This window comes from Daphnia pulex, chromosome 9 (genome assembly GCF_021134715.1).
Source record: "Daphnia pulex isolate KAP4 chromosome 9, ASM2113471v1".
Classification (NCBI taxonomy): domain Eukaryota; kingdom Metazoa; phylum Arthropoda; class Branchiopoda; order Diplostraca; family Daphniidae; genus Daphnia; species Daphnia pulex.
In genome coordinates, this window is record NC_060025.1 from 6,913,542 (window position 1) to 6,929,465 (window position 15,924).

Here is a 15,924-nt window from a genome sequence, read left to right on the forward strand (position 1 = left end):
AAGCATGGGAGCTTGTGGTGAAACTATTTGTTGTTAATTGATTTTTCCTCAAAACCACACATTTGACAGACGGTTGATTTATTAGCTTGAGATGCTACTAACACGGAGTAGTACATTCAGCCTAGAATTAAGAAATGCGCTAGATTTTTCAGGTGAGAAACATGCGTAATGTATGTGGAATAGGGTGATGAACGGTTATATTAAATGAGAAAAGTGGAAATCAAAAATCAACATCCATTGTAGCTCACCGCTCGACGAACGTCAAAATTTTGCTGGTGATACTTCGATTCGGAATTGTAAGTAGTGATTTACGATAAACAAGGTTTCACGGTGAAATAGATTGCGAAATATAATACTGAAATTAACAAAAGAGGAAAATGGAAAGCAACCTTACTTATTTAACATCAACAAATTGGCACACGTCGAGACACCGAAATACGAATCAAATGTAAACAAACAAAAGGACGATGGCGGACCATCGCAAAATAATAAACAAAATTTTAAACCACACAATAAATGAACTATAATTTTATATTATTGTGAATGTAAACATCGTTGCAGTTGTATCTGTATAGATTAGTAGAATAAAAATTTTGAGCTCTACCAAGGACCATATATGTGCGGCCGAGAGCTGCGGAGCCCGTTCAAGCTCCGGGAAACAGCTTGTAAGCTAGATAGTGCGGATTGTATATCAGCTTCATTCCCTGTTGAATCCAGGTTACCATGAATTGATTCCCTATAAATACTGCATGACTGGAGTTGCCAAGAAGATGATATTTGTTGGTGTAAGATGGTCACCTAGAATAGATGCGCTTCATTTCTCAAAATTCGCTGTCACATTCCGGCGGGTTAAAGTAGCCAAAGATGTTCATCTCGTACACTAGAGTAAAATTTATGAATAGGTTAATACAAAATTCAGCGTTAGTTAGAATAAAACCTAATTTAAACGTACTAGAAGCGATGATCATGAAGAACAAATACCACCCCAGAAGAGCAACTCCGTATTTGCGATCCAGCTTCCAGCCATTCAGATGAGTGGCGCCCAACAAGAAAACAATGGTTGACAGCAATGATAGGGTTGAATATGTTAATCCTGCATTTTTAACAGAATAATACTTCATGGTTCCGTAAACGTGAGCAATGGTGAAAGTGTCGGTGGTACAGTACCTTTGCTGATGACTCGAACTACACTTCCCGGATCAACGACGGCCGTTTGAAGAAACCAAGGTAGCCCCAGACAAATGAGAATATCGAATACATTGCTGCCGATGGCGTTGGATGTAGCCATGTCACCGTAACCTAAAGAGAACGAATGATTACTATTTGTATCAAATTTTCCTTTTATTCAGTCATTTTCACCTTCTCTGGCAACAGCCAAACTGGTTAGAATGTCGGGAATACTGACACCAGCAGCCACAAACGTCAATCCCATCACAGTATCCGGAATTCCCATAGTGAAACCTGATCACAAATTTAGTAAAATAATGTACCGTCTAATAAATACAAACATATTCGAATGAGTAAATATTACTAACCAATAATAGTGATCATCCAGACCATGACGTAGGAAAAGATGGAAATCCAGAGCATGCTGATGAAAAAAGAAACAAGGAACCAACTGCCCCATTTCTCTAAACGGCAGTTGGGCATCGTGTAGTAAGCAGCAGCACGCAACGGCAGGCAGATGGCCCACGTGATCCGGTCTAGAAATTCTACTGGTGGTACCCACGGCGAAAATCGCTCTGCCTCCTCCTCTTTAATCTTGCTGATCGAAGGGCCGGAAGTGCCTCCAGCGTCACAGGGACCAACATTTCCGTCAATCGAAGATTTCACAGAATCTATTGAAGTATTTCCAAAGAAAAATGTTAAAATCGGAACAAAGTTTCCTGGATGTGTGAGGCATTACCAGGGGATCTTTCGTCGGTGTAGAGTTTCCCAGCGGGGCCACTAATGCCACCTGCCTCCGAGTCAAGATTCTTGTAGGGCATCAGCGACGCGTTTTCCCCACCGGGAAGTCTACGGGCGTAGTCGGGAATAGGAATAGGCAAAGTGTTTGCCCATCGCTCCAGTTGAGAGTTGTAGACCATCATTACACAATAGGCCACGTAGAGCATCAGGAAAATGGTCGACTCGTACCTTTGGATAGTCCAAAACGATTACGTTACCATTAAAACAAAATCGAATAGATTTTTTGACTGCCAAGGTTTAATGGCGCACGTTAATGGTAAATGGTAACAAAACATTCTTGATAAGACAATAAAGCTCCAAAATCGATATTTGGAATGTCGAATATTTCCATTACCATGTGACAACTTCATTGTAGATGGTGAAGAGAAGAGCAAATATGGCCACGAAATAAGCGATGCAGTCACGAACAAGCGGCCACCAATTCAGATAGATGACACCTCCGGAAAAGAGGGCGCACACGCTGATAACAAACATGATATTGAAGACGGCAGAGCCAATCACGCCACTGATACCTATGTCATCCTGTAACAAAATACATATATCAGTTACATTTATTTGACTCTGATGAAAGAACCCGAGAAATTCATTCGACATTACCTTGGCTATGAATACACCAATCACTGCAGTTGCAAGTTCTGGAGCGGATGAACCAGCTGCCATAAAAGTAGCTCCCGCCACATCTTGAGACATGTGCAGGGCTGCCGGAAATCGGTTTCATTAGCTGATTATTGTCGGAAATAAGAAAAACAAATTTACAACATACATTCCACCATCCTTTCGAGTGCAGGAACGAAGTAGTCATCGCAGACGATGGATAGACCCAGGAACATGTAAGCGGAAACGAGCAAGTGGACCACGAGACCACCCTTGGCTCGGACATATTGCGGGATGCCTGGCCGTGGAAATTCTTCAATAGCCGGAGGAGTGCAGTTGATTCCGGCGAACGGATCTAAAATTGGCGTTGCAGTCGACGTTCGTTTTTCTTCGTTTGCCAACAAATGGCGTCTCCAAAGCCCAACTAAATTCAATTAATCAAACATTTAAGTAGAGTAATGTAATTTTGAAATAATCCAAACAGAATTAAAGAGAAACTATTGGAAGTAAAGTAAAGCTACTCACCGCTTTCGATTGGGTCATCATTATCGACAAAAGTCGTGGGATTGAAGCCAGAACGAGGTAGATGTGATGTCACCAGGATCAGCGCAAGAACACTAAGTCCAACCAGATAAGCCCACATGCATCTCCGGCGGTTGGCACGCTTGCATCTCGCAAAAACTGGTCCGACACTCCTCGCCGCTGTCTGGGTTGAGACAAAATGAAGAATCAATACAATGTTATTAAATACTATTGCTGCAGCCGTTTTCAGATACAAGAACAGGTGAAGAAAATCAATTTCCAACGCAAGAAAATGTTCGCTTTTGTCGGCCAGTTAGTCGGATCGATTAAGATGGTGGCTCGTGATATCGACGTCTATCTAGATCCTTAGATCGCGCAGCACACGATAGGGACCTAATTTATTGTCTTTTATACACCAACATTCTTTTGCACTTCTTTCCTCGAACTCATTTTCATCAAAAGTAAGAAAGCCAGACATCTTTACTAAGATGCCCAACTATAAGACACTGTCTGTTCCATCCAGCTGTCAGATTGCCAAATGTTAGGAAGTTACACATGAAATCAGTGTCTCCTTTCTTCCTGTTCACCAGACAAAGGAGACCAACTGGAAAGATAATTGGGTTCGTTAAGGAATTATTATTATTAAAAAGAAACACATCTCTACGTTTGCCGAATGGCTTTGGCGAAAAATATACAACACCCCAACGTCTAGCCTTTCAAAAACGAAATGAAACATAAAGCACTTGCGGTCGGCTCAAATCACTTAAAAGACAATTTCTGGTCTGATTAAATAAGTTACGAACGCACAATTGTGAGTTATAGGAGTGATGTAATACGTGGAAGGCATGCTATATATATGACGACAGTACAGCAGAGCTATTAACGTTGAAAAATGCTCGGTAGTAATGCACTCGCATGACTAAATCTCATTACTTGCAACCCGTCAACATGTCTCACAACTAAAAAATTAAACGATTTAGACAGACAGCAGCGAGGGATTCTACCAAAAACGATTTTATTACAGACAATTCCATTAAACGTAATCACCGTTACCAAATCGAATTTATTTTAAACGTTTTTTTTTTTTTTTTTTTTGGTTTCTGTAACTCACTTCCACAAAACCAAAGTGCATGCTGGCCGCCGAAAGATTTTCGCCTACGTCAGAAATGTCGATTACTCGACAGAGCGATAGAAGATCAGAAAGGCGACAAGATGGCTGAATTTGACCGCCTTTATTCGCTGATTAATACAATTCCCTGCGATTCCTATAGACTCCCTCTACAGACATTTCTACAATTAAGAAAATCACGTAATAAAAAAACGTTCGACGCTTTTTCTTACAATGACAATAAAATTGCTAAAATATTCGAGCTGAAATTAATTAACGAGAATCTGAAGAGTGAGCATTTACCGGTTGTTGGAATGACATTTAGATATTTCGAAAGCGTCGGGCCGATTCGTGTTGGTAGCTGTCGGTAGAGAATCCAATGACGTGGCGAGAACGGTGCTAGTTGGAAACGGAACTCTATCAACTCGACATAGCTTATTACGCAATGGGCTTGAATTGAAGTTGGAGAGTGCAGATGTCACTTGAAATTTGAAATTTTCCAGAGAAATGGAATATATAAGCACACAGGCAAAAGATGGCAACTACCGTGGAATTCAAACACCCGATACACGTTGCCCAGTCGAGAAGACTAGACTTATTTCAGCCATAAAAGAAAGCCAACTCTTCCTCCTCCTCGAGGGTTAGAATAGGAGAAACGAATGTAAGGAGGGTGAGTGGATAGACTATAGGGGCGGGGGGATTTTCTTTTGCTTCTGCGCACAACTTGGCGCATTTCATGTATGCACGGACGTTGCCGACTGCATGCAAAGACTCTTGGCTTGGTATTTTATCGATCATTCGGCTGACTCTTCGCATGCCTTACGCATCTTGAAAAAAGAAAAAAAAAACACATACAGAATTTGCATACTTTAGAGCTTTGTGGCACCATTATCAATATCAATAAAGCCAGCTAACGCTTCTTGGCTTTTCAATGAATAATATTTTCACCCGATTTAACGCCACCTTTTGATTAAAAATTCAATAAACTGCAAATGTAATGCTACAATTCGGAGGTGCGCAAGCTTTGATTTTTTTAGACAAATTCAGAGTCAGCAAGCAGTGTAGCTTTCATTTAAAAAATTCACTTGCTTAAACTCGTTTTCGGTGATAAACCTATTTCTGTCTCTATCATCAAAGAAAGCATTATAATTGATGTCTTTTGGTCTAGGCACAAATATTATATTTAAAGATTCCTTAAATTATTTATAGATCTTTTATCAGCGTTAACCTATTATTCGAGTCATGTATTGCTCTTATCACAGGACACTCGATCGATAGAGTGGTTTCCTTGTTGTCTGCCCACTACGCTAGACTCTCACTCAGGCTAGAGATATAGATGGAACGATTCCGTCGTTCTCGGAATTTTGCTGTGTACATATTGCTGTCAACTACACATCTATAGTTTACTTAATTATCATGAACCGTTATTATTATTAGACATGGAAACGTTCAGTCTCTCACTGACATTTAAGCATTTTTTCATGAATGGAATTAACGCAATGCGGTCGAAAAATAGATATAGAAACTACAGTTCGATCCTTCAAGAACTCAAAATGCCTTTTCTAGAGAAATGCGTCAGACCATTTTCTTTTCTTTTTTTATTACTAACCAATTTCCGTTAGTGCCAGTACATCAAGGGCATTATCGTTAACTTTTGACGTCGGAAAAGTGTCCTCTACACGTCTATGCTTTAAGGTCATTAGAACAATCTAGAAATTCAAATAAATGGTGGATTGCTATGCGGCTATCAATTCCTATTATTACAGAGATAAAAACAACGTCGATTGCTCGTTTCCTTTCGCTGCGAGTTCCAATAAGTAATCTGGTTCAATGTTTGCTGCCAGAAAGAAAAAAACAACAATCGGAAGAGTCAAAACAAATAATCTTCCGACTTTTGGAGGGTAAACATGTAAATATTTAAAAAACGAACAGAACTAAATTTCGTTACGGGTATGCCAAACGACGAATACCTGGCTTGTTAAAGCATAGGGTCCTCAATCACGCTTCCTGCCCGATCGATAATATAAGGAAGAGCTTCCATCATACCAAGAAAATACGCACGCACTGCTGTAGATAATTTATGTTATTTGATCACAGGAACAAGAATATGCGCCGCCTAAAGCCAAAGTGTGTCTACATTTTCCACAGCAATCGCAACATTTTTATTTGATGTGCCGAAGAAAAGACGAGCCCATACAAATGCCGTCGCCACACTATCTCTGGTTTCAAGTCCCATGTTTATTTTACCTTTGTTCATAGAGTTCTTCTGCGTCACGCGTCCTTGGATCAATATAATTTTCCACATTAGCCGACGAGCTTCATTTTTGGCAATCCACAGAAACAATCAAAATGAACATGATATGGAGCGTGATTGTCGAATATCGACCGGATTTCACATTCGTGCACTACAAAAGCGCTAGTTGTTTCGAAGAACACATTTTTTTAAAATGAAATCTTTTTAACTGAAATGAATTTTACCAAAGCCTTTTTTTTCTTGTTGCTGTACACTCGCTAAATTGGATATGGGGATTGCGTAATGTAACTTCATACTGCAGCGGTATTGTTTTTCGGGATTAGTGTTACATTTGGGCTTCTTTCTGATCCTTATACATACTTGGGAAAATAACTTTCAAGTACCTCCGCAAACGTCCATGTTGCTGAGCTATTTTCCGGAGATTATCTGCAGGCGCCCTATTTGAACGTTGGTGACTCGACCTGGTGGCAATGTTGGCGTTAAATTGCGAATTTGCATGAATATCTGCTGTGCGTGTAAAGTAAACAAAATTTTTATTTAAGAAAGAGATACTTATCCGACGAGGATAACGTGTTGTTTATGCAATTACATGTGGAATATATTCAAATATATTCAAATAAATTCATTTTTAGACCTTTAATACTGGTCTTTTTTTTCATTTAAAAGGGCTGATGGTAATGCTGATTATGTTGTTGCTGCTGCCCCATGTTGTGCTGCATTTGTTGTTGCTGTTGTATAGCCACCATTTGTTGGTGTTGTAACCGAACAGCTTGCTGCTGATTAGGCATAGCTCCTCTAACGAATTGGTTTGGCTGTGCCGCGTTCATTTGCATCCCGGCGCTCTGCATAAACGGCGGGCGCATGGGAGTAGCGTTCATTCCACGCCCCTGGGGCTGTTGATGTTGCTGTTGCATGAGGATCATATTCCCTTGTGGCTGCGTTTGTTGCATGGGGAAATTTCCAGCTGCTGAAAGATACAATATTTCATAAAAACGAACCGAGAACACATTAAATATAAACGGAACCTTGAGGAAAATGCTGCCCCATCATTCCTTGCTGCTGTGGCTGTTGTTGTGCGGGTTGTGATTGGGCCTGCTGTTGTTGGGGATTGACGAGTTGTTGCATACCAGGTGTTCCGCTTTGGAACATGCCGAAATTCTGATTCATGGGTGTGTGTATGTTTGAAAATCCACCAGGAGCCATTTGCACTTGTTGTTGTTGCTGTTGTTGTTGCTGCTGCTGCTGCTGTTGTTGTTGTTGTTGTTGCTGCTGTTGTGGCTGTGCCTGTTGCGGTCCTTGCTGTCCAAAGACGTTACCTCCTGTGTGCTGCTGTCGCATTTGCTGACGCATGAACTGCTGCTGTCTCTGTTTGTCTACCATCGAAATGTTTGGAAATTGCTGTTGGTTTGCACCACCACCAGCCACTGGACCTGGTGCGACTCGCGGATTGTTGGGCATGGCTCCTCCTCCAGCTCCAGTGGGCGGAGCCGAGGGTACAGCAGCAGGATTGGCACCAGCAGGATTGGCCCCAGAGCCGGGTACGAACTGAGTACTTGTATGCCTCTGTCTAAGCATATTGCTCAACGCCTGGCGTGATTGGGTGCCCGGTCTTTCGCTTGGGAATCTCGGACCGATCGTTTGTTGCGGGAAAAATGCAGCCGGTGTTGGGACTGTTCCTTGTTGAGAGGCTGGTGGGGCTGGCGCTGTGTAATTATTCCACTGAGGAGGTGGTTGAGGTGGATACATTCCGGATGCAACTGGGCTCTGATAACCTCCTCCAACGGTCTGCATCAATTAAATATGTGAATGAAACCAACGTATGTAGAAATGAATAATATGAAAATACCGGTTGAGAAACTGTGGCAGCGGCGGCGGCCGCCGCTGCAGCAGCTGCAGCGCCTCTTCTGCCCCGCGGTCGACGTTGGTTCGTTTTCTGTCCACGTTTCGTTACTCCTCTAGGTGATTGATCAGAAGACGGTATCTCCATTTTGAAGCAAACTTCTTCTTTCGGGACAATCTTTTCCACTACAGGAGGTTCCAATTCTTCCGGCGGAAGGATTGGGTGTTCTAGATAGTATGATGCAGGTTTGTGCAAGGCATGTGTATGATGACGCAGCAGCCGTTGGACTTCTTGGTGCCGAAGTGGTTTCCGCTCGACACGAACAGCTCCAAACCAAGCCCAAGAGAGTGGAGCAGCTGTTTTGTGGCCTTCCAGTATTTCCCAGGGAGAAACTCGCTGTTTTTCATACAGTCGGTGTCCTTGTTTCTTGTCATTGCTATCAAATCCGCTAATTTTGTTTCCCTAAATGTATCGCAATCATAATCATTAGCTGAATTTTATGTTTATATTGGATATTCCTACCTTGGTATCGGTTAGAGTCCCATAAGGTTCACACGTCACAAATTCACTGGTTAGCTTCGGTAGGGGAAGAAGTTGTTTGATACATTGAATGGATGGAGATCCTTTGCGTTCAGCTAATTCTTTTTTCAATTTTTTAATCAGGATCGGGTAGTATTTACGGCTGTCTTCACCACGATCAGATTGGCCGTCAGTCACTAGGGTGGAGTGCAGTAAGGTAGCCAACATATCTTGCAATGTCGTAAAGAGTTCGGTATTATTGGATGCATCCACTACTCCGTTAGTCACTAGCTGAGTCAACAGGATAGCCCAATCTATGGCTACCATTGGATTACGCAAAATAGAATCAAATAAACCTAGAAATAAATGTAAAAAAAAAATGTACTTTTAGAATAAGAAAAAATCCTTAGAAATGTAGTCTTACCGCCAACAAGACTAAAACGGAGTTGCAATGCTTCTAGCATTGCCTGTCGCGCTCGGATGTCTTCACCCTGATAGAGGCGATCCTCTTTGAGCAATAAATTGAAGTGCGACAATTGAGAATGAAGAGAAGAAAGAAACATCTCGCGTTGCTCGTCTTGTCCTTTAAGACATGTCATCACCAGAGATAACAAAGGTTCGTAAGACAGCAACGATTTGGAACGAAAAGCTAGTGTGGGGTTTGGAATGTTGCGCTCTTTATCTTTTCCCTTGGAAACTAGACCCCAATTGCAGCTTTCAAGTACCTGTAATTGCAAAAAGTTAGAGAATCCAAAAATTTAATTTAAAGTTTTCTGACAATTACAAGACACTTTATAAAGTCTCTTTATAGTGCAGAACAGAAATCCTTACTTGGCTTGCCACTTTGAGAATTCGCCCTTGAACAGTTCCTGGAAGCTTCGACACTAAGGGAGCAATCAACGAAATTGACAGACTCGGATGCGATTTGATGGCGGAACCGGAAACAGAAGAGGATGGGGTAGCAGATGCCGCTTCGGTTCGCTTTTTCAGAGAACTGGATCCTCCGCTCTGATCTGGCTCCTCTTTTACACCTGGTGTTGTAGACAGTTCAAACACGTCAAGAACAGCGCGAGCGATAGCCTCCAATAATTGATTCATGTCAGTAGAGGATGCCCCTCCACTGCCTATTGAAGTTAATTGCTGGCAAAGCAGTTGCAGGTCCAACCAAGCAACTCGTAACCGCCATTGATCGAGACTCTCTAAAACACGGTTAACGACCTGTAAATATCAAAGAATATAAATTTTATCAATCATACCTTAAATTTAATTTCTAGATTCCTAGATAATAAGTAAATATCTCTATTTAATCAACGGTGGAATTTTAAACATTACCTGTCGATAATCTTGGTGTTCGTTACTGATATCCTCAACTACACTGGCACCCGAATCGGGACGGCTTATCATCTGGAGAAGACGCTGAGCTTGACGTAAGCTTAAGCAGCTATCGAGAAGGCCATCCAGTTTCAGCAATTCTTCAGGATTTTGCAAACAACGTTGATGAACCCAAGGCTGAGAGCAAATTTGCCTCAAAACATATCTGGCGTAGGAAGCCAATGGCACGTTCTCGGTAGCCCCACCAAAACTGTTACGACCGCCTCCGACTCCAAAATTGCTCGAACCAAAGTCCAAGTCTAAATCACCGCTCCAAGAGGTTCCCAAGATGTGGGAGATGCTGACTTCGTTGGCCATCGAACTGTTACCTACACCTAACCTGTTACTGCTGTTGATGTTGCTTCCACTGCCTGTCAGCCGGCTACTTTTACCTTGGATAGAGATTTCAAACAGTTTATACAATAAATTTCTTTTAAATTAAACGTTTTGACTTATTTACCTTCGGGTGGAACGCGATCTGCCAGCACCAGAATTGCTTTGAGTACCGCTAAGACAGGACCGACAGAAATGCTATTGTGAGTAGCCGCTAGGAGATGGCGATCACACGCTAGTTTTACACCCAAAGAGGAAGGCGCGGTTTGTTGCAATGTGTGATGAGGGGAGGCATTCACACTGTGGCTGCTATTGCTGTAACACGCAGGATGTGGAGCATCCGACGTCTTAAACAGTCTCAACACGAGGTGGCAAGTCAAACGCGCACCAGCTTCGGCTTCCGGATCGGTATCGGAACGGCCCCCTTCGTTCCATATTTTAACCAACGAAGGAACTCCAACATATAGCAAAAAATCCTGAAGCCCAAAGCAATGACGCGCTAAAAGTACCGAAAACAGTACAGCTAAATTGTGGTGGATGGAATTATCCTGTCACAAATAGAAAACATTAATACGATATATATAAATTTGTATTATTAAGTGTTGTAATCTTACCTGAACATCTACCTGTGTTGAGACATCTATGTAAGCCGTGGCCGAATAGCAGAGAGATGTCAACACTCCTAACCACTCGGCGGACAGTGCCGAACATCCGGCGGTCAATTCGGCACAGAGAAGTGCAATATCATTTAGCTTATCATTGTCAGCTTCATTGCACACAGCTACTACAACGTTGAAGACGAAGCTATAACGCAATTGTGCAGAGTCCGACAGTTGACGCAAAATGTGTGGCTCGGGCTTTCGGCGTGGACTAGTTATGTAGTCCTGGAGAAAATCCCGGTTCAATGGATGCACGGATTTCGGTAGTGATACGACAGGGGCAAATATGGTTTGTTTAATTTTAGGGTACGCGTTAGAGAATGCAAACACTTCACTTCCGGTATTCATAGCCACACCACTACTGCCGCGACTAGAAGATGAGTTTGAACTCGTTAGAGATGAATCCAATTGACCGTTTTTGGCCTAATGACGACAAAAGATTTATAGAATTCATTCACAACAAATGGTCCTTTCTAAAAGGTTACCTTAAGGAATGAGCAGCAACTGTACAAGTCGTACAAATACGCTAAAATGCAGCGTTCCGCCGAACTGCAATCGGCAGGATTCGTAACGTGCTTGACAATCCGGCATAGCGATTCAAACGCAGCAGCAGTCGACTCGGGTGAGAGTAGTAGACAGCAGTGAAAACGGCGAAGTACGCCAACGATATACAGTCCTACGTTGGTTAGGTAGTTACGACTAAGAACCGAGTTCCTTTGAGACAGCAGGAGCTCAACTTCAGGAAGTTCTAATGGATAAACAAATAGAACCGTTAGCTTTATCCTTATATCTTGGAAGACTCTTAGCTTTTACCTTTAAGGAGCTGTAGACATAGATCTATGAGTCCACTTATACTTAGCGAAACTTCGAAGAGATCGAAGAGAAAAGAAATGTGTTCCAAAATAGGCAAATACGCTGCTCCTCCAACGGTGAAGCTATTGATCATTTCCATACAAGTTGAGGCTGCTTGGGCAGCTACGGCATGACGATCAAAGTAAGATAACGATAGAAAGCGTTGCATGCTCAATTCAAAATTGAACTCGAGGCGCGACGAGTGTTTTCGGGATTTCGAAGAACCTACAAAGGCTCCGACTCCTCCAGCTAGATTAGTCCCTTCCGTTTGGACATCAATCGCTAGCTTCTTGTGAAAAAGGCGACACATTTCCTTTGAGACTTTTTTAACAGCATGGCGAGATTCTTCGCGTGCTTTTCCAACTCCGTACAGCAGAATGTGTCGTTGATTGCAGTCGTGGATTAAACTATCATCCTAAGTAGAAAAGATAAGACGACTTTAGGATACACAAATAACCAATAAGTAATCAATAATTTAAATATAGTTCGAATATTCGTGCAAGTTCTTAGATCAATATTATGTATATTACCTGAGGCAAAGGAAAATGAGTGGTAAACAGGAGGTGTCTTGATTGACGTTTACCCTCTTTCTCTCCTCGACCAGTTTCAAGTGTGTTATGACTTTCATCTTTGGGAGAATCAGGCGTGTCCTGAGTGAAAGTAATAAAAACAAACATCAAATAAAACCTCTGAAAAATACTTCTTTAAATATCATAGCTAGTAAATAATGCCGAAAGTGGAATTTGATTACACTAATATAAATACAAGAAAAAATACCAACCATGACAATTTGTTGTTCTTCTTTGATATGTTGCAACAACTTCCCAAGATCGTCGTCTATTTTACTGTCATCCATTTCACAGCGTAAATCATTCATACATTGGAATCCCGTTAAACTACTCATTCCGCTGCTTGGAGTGCCAGCAAAATGACCCGAATTTGACGGAGCAACCGTAGCTCCACTATGGCCAGGTGTAACTGAGAGAAGATCACCTCGCGAAATCAAAGTACACATGTACATGTCATGAGAGAACACGTCATGCTTGATGAGTTCATAGTATAAATGAACCAAAGACGCAAAAACTGTTCGATTGTTGTGCCCGGAACTTGATTCATTGAGCACTGGTGCTTCGGAGTCAAGAAATTTCATTAAAAATCCCTAAGAAATCAACATTAATTTTAGAAACATTAAGAAAAACCAAAATAACAATCAAGCAAACCTGATAAACGGGTTGGACGGCGGAAACGGCAGCCAAATTTTCGTCGGTATCATTGTCTTCGCCTCCAACAGCATCACTTTCTGTTAAAGCCACCAAATCCATTTGTCTCTTTTCTAGAAGCAGAGCAGCTGCAATCGCGCGGTGTTCTCCATATCGTTGATCACTAACTGCCCATTGACACAACAGGCGAACAAACGGTTCATCCTGTTTGGCGAATTGGCCAATTTGCTCTACAGTTGCAGGATCAACATTTCCTTTGTTTCCCCCAATTGCCGGAAATATTTTGACGTACAGTGAATCGATACTGAAATGAATATTGATTGAAAGGTCACAAACAGGATGTAAGGGTACGACTATTAAGTGGTCTCACCTGTTGGTCAAGTCTACACGGTCGAAACTATGAAGATCCAATGCTTCGAGAGCCTGAAGCACTCGTGCTGTTATAATCCCAGTCTGTGGCTGATTTTGTTGTTTCTGCTATTGGATGAAATCATCTCATTAAAATTTTAAATGAAAATTATTTCAATATCTAGAATTGGACTTACTTTAACACTACAATTGATTTCGGAGTGATGAATCAGTTTATCTAAAGGCCATCGTGATTCGGCAGCCTTACTACGCTGTTTGATGGCATTCTCAGCTTCTCGAAGCATCTGACGGACCTAGAATAAAAGAATATAGTACGATTAAAGTTTGTCATGTTATAGTGACAAGAAAAATGTAATCCTAGAATTTAGGTCACAAGTCCTTACGTGATCGTTTGAAAAACGAGGAGCCATAGGTAATGCTGACGGAGGAATAGGCAAATGATCTAAAGGGGATCCAACCAAATGAGATGATATTTTTCCTTCTCCAGAATGGTTCCACACTAACGCCGTCGGACAATGAAGAACGACTGCTTGAATGATGGCAGACATTTGAAGAAGAACACTCCTATGCTGCCCACAATTTCCCACATCTAACGAAACTGATCCTTCGCTGATTTGATCGTTCGATAGAAGCGGTGAAATTCTTCTACACACCTGATTTAACGAAACCAATTACAATACATTTATTTCAAGATTTGTATATAACTTGGTCATCCAACCTTACCTGAAAAACAAGCTTTCGACTCAGAATTTCACACTGTGTAAATTCATCTACATACTGCAAGATTAATGGAATAATAAACTTGAGAAGACCATCATCACAAGTTTTACATTTTTCAAGCATGTCCAACTGCCATTGTAAGAAATCTTGGCATTCAAGAAGTCCCTCCTGAAAGACAAATGAAATTGCAAAAACGAAAAAATAAAATTTTATCTCCACAATACCTCAAACATCACTTTGCATAATTGCTGGCAATAATTAAATTGGCGAAGAGCAAGCTTCTGTTCATCACTCATCAAAGGGCTACCATTATGATATGCAGTAGCATTTGAAGCATATGCAGCAGAAGTTCCTCCACTATTTGTGGATTTTTGATAGAAATCTTGTAGTTTCACAATTTGTTCCTTTATGAACCGGACCAATGTACTAGTCCACTCTATATAACAAAAAAATGATTATAATTGCAGATAAAATAAATTATTTAAATCTTGGAAACTACCTTGAGAGGAATCTGGAACTTGACGCTTTTTCATTTTGGCTTCAGAAATAGCCACTGAATACGCAGATGTCATCTTGATTAACCATATTGCTCTAGACATAGGAACCTGATATTCACTTAGTTGGATAAATATTTCTTCCTTCTTGTTGAATATTGGCACCTTGTAAAAGGAATCAAAAGTTGGTATTTTTATTTGTTTAAGATATTCTGAGTATAATATTACTCTTTTTCCTAGATTCATCAAAGGTTTGCTGCCTGCTAAGTCTTTGAACCAAGACTCAATGAATGCCTTGGACTTTGGAGTAACATTATGGAAATTTTCTTTGGGATTGATGAGTTGGCGTTTTCGGCCAGTATCAGGCAATGTGTTGATTTCTTGTTTTTTTGTAAGCACTCCATTAATAAAAGTTTGGACCTAACATTAGGAAAGAATAATAAAATGGTTGTCAGCCTAGAACAATCTATGAACATCATACTAATTACAGTAAATTGTAGTTTACCTTTGATAAAGAAAAGTTGTGATTTTTAGCAGATCCATACTCTTCAGACTGATTAAGATTGGGTGTATGAGAAAATCCTTGTTTCACATTGACAGGAGTCAGTTCATCCTAAAAATAGTATTCCAAATGTTAATGAAAGGAAAACATAAAGAATTATCCTTTTTTTTAAATGAAACTGCCTTTTGGCAACTAGCATTTTCGTACTTGGGCTCATAAAAAAGCTGCAGCTACATTCAAAATATTACCTCTTTTTGTTTGGGATCCTGTGGGTAAACATCGGGCGGTCCTAATCTCAATTTTTTAAGAGGACGATTTTCCATTGATAAACAAGCCATAACTAGCTCTAAAATCAATTTCCACGCAGAAGTATAAATTTGTTACCACACATCAATGTTTACACAACACAAGTACACAAGTAATCAAATACTTCTAAATTCTTATCAAGAGTTCCGATTTTCAGACCATGGTTCAGACAGATATATCAGTGTGATGGCTTTGCTACAACGTTGCATTTCTATAATTTGCTGTTACGGCACACATAAAGAATAATTGGAGATGAATGTATTTGAATTTTGGACTAATCGTAGTCTAGCAAC

At 40.9% G+C, this 15,924-nt stretch overlaps 2 protein-coding genes across 4 annotated transcripts; both read right to left on the reverse strand.

Annotated features, from left to right (window-relative positions):
- Positions 1 to 61: 61 nt before the first annotated feature.
- LOC124202602 (probable sodium/potassium/calcium exchanger CG1090) lies at positions 62 to 4,949 on the reverse strand. The gene is made up of 11 exons (XM_046598961.1): positions 4,496 to 4,949; positions 3,088 to 3,268; positions 2,732 to 2,986; positions 2,566 to 2,666; positions 2,303 to 2,490; positions 1,907 to 2,136; positions 1,536 to 1,838; positions 1,360 to 1,461; positions 1,168 to 1,299; positions 953 to 1,093; positions 62 to 880 (listed from the first exon to the last, which is right to left on the reverse strand). Exons 1-11 carry the CDS (start codon positions 4,511 to 4,513, stop codon positions 822 to 824), a joined length of 1,710 nt encoding a protein of 569 aa, XP_046454917.1. The 5' UTR covers positions 4,514 to 4,949; the 3' UTR covers positions 62 to 821.
- A 2,013-nt stretch (positions 4,950 to 6,962) lies between these two features.
- Positions 6,963 to 15,825, reverse strand: LOC124203297 (mediator of RNA polymerase II transcription subunit 12-like). 3 transcript variants are annotated; one of them, XM_046600015.1, is made up of 23 exons: positions 15,574 to 15,825; positions 15,329 to 15,436; positions 15,052 to 15,243; positions 14,829 to 14,988; positions 14,554 to 14,765; positions 14,333 to 14,497; positions 13,993 to 14,262; positions 13,786 to 13,902; positions 13,611 to 13,714; positions 13,241 to 13,544; positions 12,802 to 13,179; positions 12,551 to 12,670; positions 11,982 to 12,435; positions 11,654 to 11,916; positions 11,124 to 11,591; positions 10,637 to 11,057; positions 10,138 to 10,568; positions 9,637 to 10,023; positions 9,230 to 9,530; positions 8,809 to 9,161; positions 8,293 to 8,748; positions 7,472 to 8,231; positions 6,963 to 7,413 (listed from the first exon to the last, which is right to left on the reverse strand). In XM_046600015.1, exons 1-23 carry the CDS (start codon positions 15,661 to 15,663, stop codon positions 7,106 to 7,108), a joined length of 6,822 nt encoding a protein of 2,273 aa, XP_046455971.1. In that variant the 5' UTR covers positions 15,664 to 15,825; the 3' UTR covers positions 6,963 to 7,105. The 3 variants fall into 3 exon arrangements, with proteins under 3 accessions (XP_046455971.1, XP_046455970.1, XP_046455969.1); XM_046600014.1 differs by having other exon boundaries at positions 6,963 to 7,410; positions 13,611 to 13,717; XM_046600013.1 differs by having other exon boundaries at positions 13,611 to 13,717.
- Positions 15,826 to 15,924: the final 99 nt, after the last annotated feature.